Source organism: Trachymyrmex cornetzi, unplaced genomic scaffold, assembly GCF_001594075.2.
Source record: "Trachymyrmex cornetzi isolate Tcor2-1 unplaced genomic scaffold, Tcor1.1 scaffold248, whole genome shotgun sequence".
Lineage (NCBI taxonomy): Eukaryota > Metazoa > Arthropoda > Insecta > Hymenoptera > Formicidae > Trachymyrmex > Trachymyrmex cornetzi.
Genome location: NW_017297144.1, coordinates 1,133,517 through 1,146,807, shown reverse-complemented (window position 1 = coordinate 1,146,807; position 13,291 = coordinate 1,133,517). Strand labels below are relative to the sequence as shown.

At 36.6% G+C, this 13,291-nt stretch overlaps 1 protein-coding gene across 1 annotated transcript; it reads left to right on the top strand.

Moving 5' to 3' along the window:
• Window positions 1-7,841: 7,841 nt before the first annotated feature.
• On the top strand, window positions 7,842-12,264 carry LOC108761417 (insulin-like growth factor-binding protein complex acid labile subunit). Its single transcript, XM_018507941.1, has 6 exons — window positions 7,842-8,247; window positions 8,515-8,818; window positions 9,150-9,378; window positions 9,538-10,133; window positions 10,575-10,992; window positions 11,605-12,264. The coding sequence occupies exons 1-6, from the start codon at window positions 8,056-8,058 to the stop codon at window positions 12,221-12,223; spliced, it is 2,358 nt and encodes a 785-aa protein (XP_018363443.1). The 5' UTR covers window positions 7,842-8,055; the 3' UTR covers window positions 12,224-12,264.
• Window positions 12,265-13,291: the final 1,027 nt, after the last annotated feature.

Here is a 13,291-nt window from a genome sequence, read left to right as displayed (position 1 = left end):
CAATCGTGTTTTAAAAAATTGATCAATTAAGAAACTATTCAACAAACTTCTTTCTTTACTTTTAAAATAAAGCAGGATATTTAAAACATAAAAATACAAAAAATTATGAAAAATTTAATTCAGCAAATGTATCAAACAAATTATTTAGTGACAGTTTTTTAAAACACACACACACACACAATTTTAGATTATTAGGTATTAATAAATAACATTAAAGAAGTTACAGTGAAGTAAATCGTTCTAAGTGACTAAACGACGGAAATTAATCGTAAACTTATCGCGATAGCCGAGCAAAACGCTAAGAGACATTTATCTCAGGCGCCATCGTTTCTCGTAATACAGCTCGCGGTCTTGTTGACGGGAGCTTATCGCGTTTCTTTTCCGTCTCGGCTATAAAGAAGACACCTTCTGTCAAACGTTACGAATGTGAGGATCGCCGGGTGCGTAACACGCGCCGCAATGGCGAGAAAATGTCCATTAAGGCGCAGAAGTAAAGATTACATTTGTAACATTTTGCCGGTCTCGTCGGCGTGGCACGGGGGTTGAGATGGAGGGGACACAGGCCGCTTATCGCAGCAATAAAAGGCATCGCGCAAGATTGGCATGTTGCCCGTCGTACGGCATCGCCATCTCTTTGCTCTCTTTAGGCGTGCAACGCGGATGTTGGCCTGTACGTTTTCAGATAGCGAACGATCCGCGCTCGTGAACGTGAAATATACTCATCCGCGAGCAACTTTCAACGCTGCTGTGCCGACAATGAGACACTCATCAGGGGTAAGCGAAAGATGGACGTCGTAGAAAGCATAGTAATGTATATCCGATATGTATTTTCTGTTTCAACGAAATAATTATTAATTTTGTAACTGGAGAATTTTAGAATAATTTTTAAAACCTTTAAAATAACTTTAAAATCTTTACTTTAAAATATTATATTTTCGTAGTTAATTTATTTTTCTCTATGGACAAGCACAGCAGTAGAAATGTTTGTTTATTGTTTTTACAGCGTGATGTATCTAAGAATTTTAATTTACTGACACATTCTAGATATTTTCAAGTATAAGTGAATAAATGTGCCTTTTACAGATACTAACATTATTTCAAATTCAATAACTGATAGAAATAGAAGAATCGAAATAAAATAATGTTACAAAAATGATTTTTAATATTTAACGATCGAAAAATTTTGATTAATCAATTGTTCTATATTATAGAGATATTTGTTTTTTTACACATAAGAATGATACAAAATTACATAGTAATTCTCATGTATGACGTATATAAAAAATATTCTCTATTAAAAGAGCATTAAACATTGCGCAAAAGACTAGATGTAAGCGAATATGGTTAATCTTCCTGTTGCAATACTTCGCATACCACCCCTTCTTAATCGAGCACGAATTTCCTCCCTTATCCACGGTACGCTTTCTTCCCTCGCGATCCTTAGTCGTTGACGGGAACAATCCCGTGTACTAGATGAGTGACTCACAATCCGCGTATTTATCGACAAACTTAACAGTAAATTCGAATGCGAATTCATCTGAGGGTGAAGAACCGCTCCTCTGTGAGAGGCAACGTGAATGAGGGAAGACATCAATGCGTCGAAGGGAGGGTAAGAGAAGGAGAGTAAAAAAGAGGTTATTATATTTTGTGGAAATGTTTTCTATGTATTTAAAAGCAATTTACGCACTGAGAAAAATGATCTGATTGGATTAATTCTGATGGAAAATGAACGAATCAGAATTTTTTGGTTCTACTAAAATTCTAGTTAAATAACTAGAATTCTGATAAATATAATTATTCTGATAAAAATAAGCAATCTAGTAGATTTTATCGTATCACAGACAACCAGAATTTTGATTATCTCAATTAGAATTCTAAGAAATTCAACCAAAAAATTCTGATTCGTCAATTTTCAACCAGACGATTTTTTCAGTGCATTTTAATAAATGAATGTGATTATTAAGTAAACACAAAGATAAATAATTATACCTACATATCTAAGAATTTTAATTGATTGAAAAAAAATTCTGAATATTTTTAAGTACATAAAAACTAAATATTATGCGACTTAAAAATATGAACTACTTCAGATTTAATAACATTAAATAACATTGAGAGAAATATAAGATACAAAAATCATTTCTAATATTCAAAAATGAGAGAGAGAGAGAGAGAAAGAGATGTTGATTAATTAACTTCTCTATATTACAGAGATATTTATTCTTTTATACATAAGAGTGATGCAAAATTGTGGATATTAAGAACAATATAAAAGCAAGAAACAATAAATGGTAAAGGAAGAAAGGAGAGGCAGGGGGCAACAGGACGGTGGAACTGGGAGGCGATTAGACAATACGACGGAAACACTGAGGATGCTGAGGTCTAGCGAGGACGAGTCCTTCTCTTTCGGGGTTTGGGAGCGCCGACAGATGTGCGAGCGAGCGCACTGTACACACACACACACACACACACACACACACACACACACACACACACACACACACACACACACACACACACACACACACACACACACACGTAGTTACACCGTTGTACGCGGGGTTGTGCATCTCATCCTCAGGGGGTGTCGTGCCTGAATGTCCCTGATCTTGTTAAGGACGCAGTGAACCACAAATAGCCGACATCCATTCAAATATCAGCGAGAAATCCAGCTACTTAAGCTACTTCCACATCGCGCAGCCGTCAACCAACAACCCGCTTAAACGACAACTCGATAAATGTCTGCCGTGGGATCGCGCTGATTTTCAACGTAAAACGCTCCGGTCGTGTCGACGTAGTCGAGTTTGTTATAAGAACGAACATGTAACGCGCGGTATATTTCGTCGCTAATTATTCGAAATCACCAGCTTTATATATAGAACCTTTTGAACAAGTTAGCATTTAATCATGCTTATCAAGTCTAAATACGTGGCGCCATAAAGGTCTGACTATTTACAGGCGCCAATCTGAGTTCCAACATACTACTCTCTGCGAAACATTTAAAAGCAAAGAATTATCAATGGTTATTCTTGATCAGTCCTTCCCGATGTTCAGGCAGGCAAATATTATAAATTTACAGCAATTCCATGTATTTTTCTTATGAATAACAACTAATAATTAGTATGCCAGTAATACAAAATAAAAATATTAACTCGATCCACTTTTAGACATTGCATAGGACATCAAGAATACTGAGTCATAATATTTCTTCAATGGCTGAGTGATTTTCGAGCTCTAATTTGTCTCGACGCGATATTAGAAGTGAGAGAGTTTGATATGATCCCGTGCGGCTTTATTTCTCTGTAAAACATACGTACATGTTCTCCAATGCGGAAAAACCGCGAGATTTGATTTAGGGACACGCCAAAGCAATTACGAATGCACGTTTCATGAGATGTCTTCTCGCGCGCGACCCCTTACGAAGCATAAAAGGTGGCGGAGAGGGTTCGTCAAGAGGGGTAGAGTTTGGCTTTGTGCGGGGTCGCGGCGGCGTTGAAGCCGACAAAAGATAAGCTGTTATTTATAACCCGGCTTAAGGACTGCCGCGAAAGGTCGAGGATGAGTTTAGGGAAAATAAAATCACTTCGAAATCGCAAATCCGCGCGCATGATGCTCCACATGTCCTCGTCTGAATAGAATAATGTCGCAGAATAGAATAATGCGTACAAAGATATTTGGTAGGAATCATTCTTTTTTAATGCGTGAATGCAATAAACGCGTACAACATATTTTTAATTTTATTAATAATAAAATACTGTTCTCTAGTTTACGTTAAAAAAAAATTATTTTTTTAAGCCTGGAGACACGTAACAGCTAAAAAATTGAAAAATGATTTAATTTCAATAGTTATTTATTTACTATCAAACTCATTATATTCTTAGAGAGAGATGCAAACATTAATTTTTAATTCTATATGTACAGATTATACATAATCTCATTATATATTGTTTTTTTTTCACTTTAGTTAATATGGTTTGCTAATGTTAATTTGTTAAATTTTTTTAATCCATCAAATCCATTTGTATTTCTTTGGTTCTTTCAACCCTTATATCGTTCGCTACTTCCAGCGACTTCGCTACCAGCGAGTCATATTTCGATCATTGACGCGGTTCCACTTCAATCAGTACGGTTTGCTAATGTTAATTTGTTTCAATACATCTCTGAAAGATTTAAATTAAATTCATTTGTTTTTTTTTTGTTTTCTCAACCCTTCGTTCGCCGCTTCGAGCGACTTCGGTATACCAGAGAGCCATATTCTGGTCATCGACGCGGCCATCGATACCACCACCCCTCTATGTACGTGTCGCGACGGGTGTGCACCGCGAAGCAACAAAGTTCATTCCGCCGCTCTCGCTTCTACCCTAAAAACGCGCCCCACCAGCTATCCGCTCACCCACTCAACCACCCTTTTCGTTCTCTCCGAGCCATCGGAGCGTAGTCCGAAGATCCGAGCGGAGACGGCGGAGATACCTAAAGATCCGTCTTCGACGTTACGCCGCTGCCGGCGGTTGGGGGTGGCGGACAGGGGCGTCGCCAGTGGGACGCCGCCGCCAGTGGCGGGGGTGGCGGAGACGCGGGGGACCGTGTGGGGGTCGAAGCTTCGAGTCTGCAGAGCCGTGCAGCCTCCCTCCTCATCTGACGGGGGTGGATGGTTGGGTGGTGTAGCACCGGCTCCTCGAACTGATCAATACCTGAAACACCGCGAGGTATCGTCCCGCTATTTCCGGTGTCCCAGCGCGGCCGGAAATGAAGGCGTTAAAAATATACTCCAGATAGCACGCGCCGGTATTATATCCTCTCCGGTACAGGTGCCCTCAATAGTGACGGAGAGACCGATCTGCCGGCGAAACGTCTCGAGGACGATGGAAGAACATCGACTGGGATGAGTTCTACTACTAGCTCAGAACAGAGGTAAAAAGGAGTTGAAGTAAGTAAATGACTTTAATCATTTTATCGGATGTGGAGATTATAGGGAAAACAGATAACTATTATTCTTCTCTAATTCTCGTGTAAAAAGATAGGTTCGATACTTTAGGATAAACGAATCTTTTTCTGACCAAAATTGAAGCCCATGAAGTCATTTCGCAATACAGCAAAAGAGCGTCATTACGTTTCGTCTTTGGTTCTGTTAAGTTGATTTCTACAATTTCTATTTCTTTATTTGGTTCTTTAATATTGCTTACAGAATTTAATACTGGAAGATAATCATTATAATCACTTATTTTGAATATTAAAAACACTATCGTTCAATGCTTTTAATACCCAAAATCAGTAATTTCATTAAATTGTATTTCTGTAAAGGATGTATTGACATTTTCAATGTACAACTATCTTAATGTATAATCATAATTATGCTATGTATTATTGATATAAAGCTGTACTATTTAGTTGTTTCTTAAAATTATCTTATTTATTTTACTGATTACAAGCTTGTGACCAATCAGATGATCGTTATTGGAGCGTACTGTACATTCGTGCAGGCGAAGGTTCCTTTATCTGTGAAGGCCTGGCCTGATCGACTTTTAATTATAGCTATCTGCTACCTGGTTTGCTGGTGTTCGGCGCACAGGGGTGAGCGCAAGGAATCGGCGCGCCGAGATGATCGATCCTGAAGCCATTCTCGTGGCTGGAATCTTCATTTCGTGGCGGTTACTGCACCTAACACGAATTCGATATTGCGTGAATATTCACAACCACTATCACGAACCCAATTGTATAGATTAAAGAGCAAGGTACAGTCAAAGAAGAGCTCGGTATTCTGTTACGAAATATGTAATTACGAGAAATCGATATGGAAAATCGATATAGAGAATCGATTTTTAATTACCATATTTATATGGCTATTAGATAATTTAATTATCATTAGGTCATGACTATTATTTGTTATTCTATTTAACTATAATATCGAATAATTAAGCAGTCATTATATATCGTGAAAACTGTATTACTTTCCTGACGAATAAATGTAACAAATTAACTCAAATGATACTCCACGTGTCAGAAAGCTTGATCTCCCCAAAAATTCCGATCTGTAAAAAACTTAATGATGTAAACAAGGCAAATTATATCGTTGTCTTGCTAAAACGCGATACTTCTTTTTATGATATCATAAAGTCGCTCATAAAGGAGGGTTACTCACAAAAAATTGCGAATATCTGTTAAACCAAAGGGCGTGACCATGAGTGCAACGGTGAAACTCCGGATTTGCGAAATCGCGAAGGGGTTGGTTTAGTATCAACAGGTAGAGCTCGTCCTCTTCCCCACCGGATAAGCCCAGGGCTAAGCGCCGGCGCTAGCTAAACCTCTCGCACCCTCCCGAGGGTGTGACCTGCCCTCGCCATTGGCCCGACCGGACGTGTGAAAAAGAGAACGAGTCTGTCCTGCGCGGATAAGGTCTTTTTAAATCCCTCTCTTTGAGGGGTGGAGTCTTAGACCGAGTCTTTTTCACCGCAATCCGTGCAAATAATCACGAGTGACTTGCTTCTTCTGGATAAATACACGGCTGAGGCATCTAGGTGGTCCTTAACTCGTGTAATTGATATTAACTCCTTTAAATGTATTTTTATTCAATCGCATTACGTATACGTCGAAATTCTTCACGTTATAGTCTTATATTTCTACATATTGAGATGTCTTTATCATTAATTTATTTCCTACTAAGCAGTTTAGTATGTTCCTTATTAAGTGTAATAAAGATTTCATTCGAAAATCTTAGCATCTTTCTAAATTATTAGAAATATTATTTTTCCTGACAAACTTCTTTTTTCGAACATCTAAACCATGAATTTAGTGCAATTGGAAATTTGGATTCTTGAAAAAGTAAGACTCTTAAGATTATTCTTTTCCTTTGGTTTCAAATAATTTAGTATTTATTTAGATATTCTTTTCTATAAATATAAAAGCTTACAGTCCACGAAAAAACTATCATTAGCAATCTGTGCTTAGTAATCATGTATACACGGAGAAATAATAAAAAATATAAATATAAATGTGATAAATATAACGAATTCCATTTGATCTAATTTCTATATTGGAAACCGCGGAAAGAAGAAACCGCACGATCTTGTCGGATCGAAAAAAAAAAACGATGGAGAAAGATCGTAATGCGGCGACAGCATCGCGAGGGGAGGAAAATATCCGCATGGGTCAGCCGAGAGAGGCTTAGACCACTGAGATGCCCGCTTCAATATCGGCTTTCGGGATACTTGAGATATTTATCTAATGTCTTACATTTTCCACGGCACTGCCCATTCAGATTTCCATTCATGTCTCCTCCGCGGAAAACCTGTTTCTCCGGATCTCGACAGAGCGACCTACGTTAGAGCTCGTTAAAATATCCACGTCTCAATAATTTAGCGATGCTAATACTATAGCGAAAAATTGATGATGTTAAAGCTTGAACAAGTTGCGGACGCACGCAGAAATTGATCAAAATCAGCGTCTTTTAATTAATTAATGAATGTACATTATAAGCATGACATGATTAATATTAAATTGCCATTGAAATTGCTGATTGAACAATAAATACATATAAAACATAGATTTAAATAGTAAATGAAATAGTTCTCAACGAGATGACCGACTCAAATCGTTGTCGATATGAGCAGAATAGATTAATATCTCGGATGCCATTCATCATGCGGACAAACCATCACACAATTACAAGTATAGTCATCTCTCTATCTTTATCCGATTCTCCTTTTTTCATTCCTTTTGCGCGGAATAATGCACTCAACACCTCGACACGGCGCGGCGGTCTGGTTATCTTACAGAGATATCGTGCGACGTACCCTGCGATACTTATCAAAGATAACTACTAACTCTCAGTGCTCTTAGCACGGTTCAGAGAACCAGTACGCTCGGTCATCGATTCGGAGCGAGGGAATTTTCGGTGAGCGATCTTATTCTCTCGTATAATTTCTCCCGTAACAAAGATTTCGACGTTGGCAATGTACGATCGGGAGGCCGTAAATGTCATTTCATAGGCGAATTGAATTGCAAGAATGTGGGTTATGCGCGATTATTCGACCTGACTCGCGGTGATGAAAAAGAAACATGGAGGAACGATCAATGAGACATCGCGGCGTGTTTCTTGCAGTGCTAATCACGTGGCTAACAATTCTGTCAATTACGAGGTGCCAAAGCATATGTCCAGACAGGTGTCTGTGCCGCCTTAGCCAATTACCCAGAACTATCGAGTGTTCGAAGCAGGGAATATTGATATTTCCCGAAAATATTAGTGATGTGGTGAGTATATATGCGATGAGTAATGATCCCTTTTTTTATTATAAATTTCATTGTAAGATAACAATTTATTGCATCTTATCGTGTACACAAAATAAAATAAAATAGTATAGTAATATATCGATAAAAAATATATACGCGATGAGAATCATGAAGAAGATATGATCAAGATAATTAAAAACTACTACCAATTCAGACAAATATATTCTTCTAGATGATTGTCTAATAAATCATTTAATTACTAATTAAAATTAGTTTTTTCTGTAATAGGTCGAGCATCTGGATTTGTCGACTAATCGTATAAGTGAGATCACCGACGAAGTCAATCGGCTGATTGATCTACAGTACTTGAATCTGGCCAAGAATCAGCTCAAATCCTTGCCGAATAATATCGAAGAATTAAGGAAGCTTCGTAGACTAGATCTATCAGACAACCTCATCGCAAATACGGCAGATATTGCTTCCATTAGCCAGCTACCATCCCTGGCAGTTCTATACATCTCAAGGAATCTATTACCTGACTTGAAAGGGCTAACCAGCGAAGTGCTTCAGGCAGTGGATGCCGGCCATTGTAGTGTGTATCAAGATAGTCATAAGTGTTATTAAAAATATTTATTATAATGATTTATAAAGAATTCTTTAAAGGTGATTTTTAAAAAGATATCTACTAAAATACCATATTTGTTTATAAAATCGTTGGTATTATAATAACAGTTAATACCAATTTGAAAAAGAAACGTATTTACGGGCATATTTTAATTTAGTGATATATATAATATTTGACATAATATATATTTAATGATACGGAGATTTATTCTTTTTGTGTAAAAATGTATAGAAAAAATTTTTAAGATTCAATAATATGCACGTATGTATTAAACTAATAAAAATTTTATTTGTTTTAGTTATAAAAGTATTCGGCAATGAATCCTTGAATGGACTGTCGGCGCTGAACACTCTAAGTCTCGCGGGAAATCCACTGAAAAGTATTCAAACACCTGTCAGCGAGACATTGCGATGGTTGGACATGTCTGACTGCGCTCTAAATTATCTGAATCCAAACACTTTTGTTGGATTTCCAGAATTAGAGGAGCTACGACTGGTCAATAATCCTACATTAGTATACAGCACTCGGTAATGAAACCTTATTTGATTATAATTTTAATTTTGTATTTAAATTAACCATCGAAAAGAATCGCTTAATAGATTTGATAGCTCTTATTAAATAAAAACTTAATATGAAAAAATTTAATAGGAATTTTACAAATAATATAATACATTACTCGTTTGTAGATATTCGACCCTAGAGCACCTAAAGCTAAAAAAACTGGACGTATCGAGATGTAATCTTGACCGACCCGGTCTTCATGGTTTGCCGTCGTTAACGCAGGCTCGACTCTCTCACAACACAATTCGTTTACTGCCAGATCGTATTTTCGTCAAAAACAGGCAGTTGACGCACTTGTACCTGAACTCGAACAACTTGGCGCTATTGAATGGTAGCACATTTGAAGGTTTGATAAAGCTTCAAGTACTGGATCTGTCTGCGAACAGTCTCAGAGAAATTCACAAGCTAGCGTTCAGGGATAGTATCGATTTCAGATTTCTGAATCTTTCCTACAACTCTCTGTATCGATTCCCATATCTGTCGTCTTTTGTTACGACGTTGGATCTATCCTTCAATCTAATCAATCACTTTAGGGCGAATTCTCTAGAAGACCTATCCAGATTAAAAGTTCTGAATTTAAAAGACAATCATCTGCAGTCGTTACCGCGCGGCTTAAATTCGAAGACATTAAGAATGCTAGATGTGCAGAGAAACAGGCTCGTCGAGTTACACAATGATAGCTTTGCTGAATTACCATTATTGCAAAAGATCGACTTATCAGGTACATACCAATCTTTGAGTCATTTACGAGAAAACAATTTCAAAAAGATATTTGATAGAATGTAATTGTTAATGATTGGATATTAACTTTTAGAGGATGAGAATTTAATTTTAAAATTACAGCTTTTTCTTAAGAGAATAATATGTTATAATTTATTATTTAATCGTGTTTCTTGCCTCAAAATATGTTTCAGCTATTCCAATGGTTTTTTCGTTTTGTAAAAGAAAAAGGGCCAAATTTTCTAACTATAAATTTTTTAATTGAAAATCTAATTAATCTTTGAAATTTATCTATAATGCATGGTTTCTGAATTTAATCCGAGAATTATTATATTTGAGTATAATTGTATTTTTGAAATTGATTTCTTTCTGCATTTTTATTTTGTGTAGATCTTGAATCTTTTGCGCTTACGTTTTATGTAATTAATCAATTACTTCGTAGGAAATCGTTTGACGGAAGCGATGAATCCAGACATATTTCAACACAATCTACATTTGATCACAGTCCGTTTAGAAGATAATCCATGGAGATGCGACTGTATGCAACTCTATGACACCATCGAGTACTTAACGGAACCTCCGCCCAAAACTGTGGGGTCGACTTTGATCTGCCAAAGTCCGGCGAACGTTTCCGGCTATTCGTGGGAAGCCGCATGTTTCAATGAATGGAACACTAACATGTATTATCCTAACGACAGAACTTGGGGAATGGTAATGATCAGCTTGCTCATTCTAGTCGTTTTGTGTGGCAGCGTGATATCGATTAAGCACACCCTGAAGATAAAGAGAAGAGTCCTTGAGCAGAGACGGCAAATGGAATTAGCAGAAGAGAGAGAACGATTACGACGTTTGCAAAGGAGGTAAAGATGCTTTCGGATTACTAATTGTTAAGTTTTCTGTGTGTGTATATGCAAAATACATCTGAAGATATTTCACTTTGCCTCGCTTAAGTAAAATCAATACGCGCGGCATGTCATTAATGAACACACACTGACCTTCATTTCGTAACGTACAATAACCAAAATGAATGTTTGAGTAATTTAATATTCGCGTTATGTTTACAATATTTTTCAACGTAATTAAAATGAATAATTAAAAAAATGTATGCTAGGGAAAGTGGACATACCTACCTACAACAGATAAAACAGATATCTGTCTAGAAGTAGTAGGTTTACATTACAATTTCGCAAGCTGGTACATTATTCATCTCTTTAAAAGTGATATCAGAGAGTGTGTTACCGACGTATAATTATATGTTTTTTATTTAGCAGAATTTTTAATAAATATAAACCGCAAAATTTTTCTAATTATCAATCTTCAAATTAATTAAATGTATTATAGAATAAATGTGTACTACAAGAATTTTTATAATTAATCTTTCAACATTTAAATTACGCTACAGATAATATACCATTCCTAGCTACAATAGCGCGATGAAATTAAACAAAAGCTCTATTTCATCGTACTTTCAGAAATCAGCGTTTGGAGGAAGAAATAGAGGCATTGGAGGCTCCAGAGGAAATCAGAATTAATCCTTTAGAATTAGTCGGTCCACCTAGCTATGAGGAAGCAGTCCAGATGCAAAGACTAGTTCATTCCATGGATGCTTTAAACGAGATTTCCATCGAAAATGGCACTTTGCGTTCCATAAATTCCATGGATAATCTACGGACAAAGAAAAGACGTACAAGGAGACCTCGAAAACGGACTCAGAGCGAAGATGATCTACTGAGACGGGAAGAACGCCGGCAGGAACGAATCAGAAGAGAAAGAAATAATTCCAGTGGTAACATATGTAACGCGGGTCAACTGCATAATACGAATCCTAGAACTTCCTCGGCCCGCAGAGCCAGGAGGCACAGCATTGTGGACGAGACTCTCGAGTCCAGCAGTAGCAAGGACAGGCCAAGGCCGCAGACGCCTACCTCGAAGAAGAGAAAGAGAAGACATGTGCTTAGAAACGAGCATGTGACCGACGATGAAGATTCCGACGTCCAGGTAATGAGTTCGAACCGTTCCATTGTCATCAAGGAACTCAAACGAGAGCCCAAGAGTGGCTACAGAGAATCGTTTATGGAACGCGAGTCTTAAATTATTTCCATTTGTAAATTGTTTCAAAACATATAATAAAACTTTCTTGGTGTTTTAATAAAAATTTAATAAAAATATAAGAAAAAAAGAGCGCAATGTAGATTTTTAATATTCTCTCACCGCGTTTATAAATCGACTCAAAGTACAATTAATATTACATTGTACACTCTGCGGAATATGTGACTTTGTAATTTTAAAACTAATTCTTCTGATACAAAAGTCGTCTTTCTACAATCTAAATCAACGCTAAATCAACAGGGTGGGTACGGATCCATGATAACACATGTCAGTTTGCGCGATAATATTACGGCAGTTTTATCTTGTCAAACCGGTTTTTTCTCTTGTGTTAAATACACATATTGCCTAAGGAAGATTAGTAATCAAGGAAATGACAAATGAGTCGGCTGGCCAATAGTAAAAGGTATACTCCGAAGAAGAGCAAAAGTACAAGCGTCTTCTTGGAACACTGTCTCCTCTATAGAGATTCTAGCTATAATAACGTCAGATTACCGGTTTGAATGTAGCGAAGACACGTCGATCTCGAATTACGGTAATTTCTTGTCAATCTAAAAAGAATTAAGATTATAGTTATGAACTAATCACATTCATCATATTAATATATCATTTACGAAAATAAGAGGCGGTAAACGCCAATATTTATAAATTGTAAATAATTGGATCATTAAATATCTGGTATAAATTCAGTAATATCCCAGTAATCATGACATTGCATAGTAGGCGTTTCACTTGCGCTTTTATCGACTATATTTTGTGTGGATTTGGTTATTTATTAAGAAAGGATATAAAAATATTTAAGACTTGTAAATTTTCATTTAGTTTACACACACGATCTAAATTTATGAACAGATATTAAAGTAATATTTATACGTACATGTGAAGGATATTGACATAAAAAGTGTTACGAAACATATTTTATACTTCTTCATTACTTATACTTCATTTTATGCGAATATTGGTAGTCAACGTGATTTATGTCGCTTTCTTTAGACGCAAAGTGTCATCAAGTAATAATTATGTAACAGATAAATGTATATAAAATCACGCGTA

Excerpts from the sequence above, each read along its gene's own strand:
- LOC108761417 (XM_018507941.1), top strand. The coding sequence starts at position 8,056 with ATGGAGGAACGATCAATGAGACATCGCGGCGTGTTTCTTGCAGTGCTA. Across the intron at positions 8,248-8,514 it reads CCGAAAATATTAGTGATGTG|GTCGAGCATCTGGATTTGTC; the intron begins GTGAGTATATAT and ends TTTCTGTAATAG. Across the intron at positions 10,134-10,574 it reads GCAAAAGATCGACTTATCAG|GAAATCGTTTGACGGAAGCG; the intron begins GTACATACCAAT and ends ATTACTTCGTAG.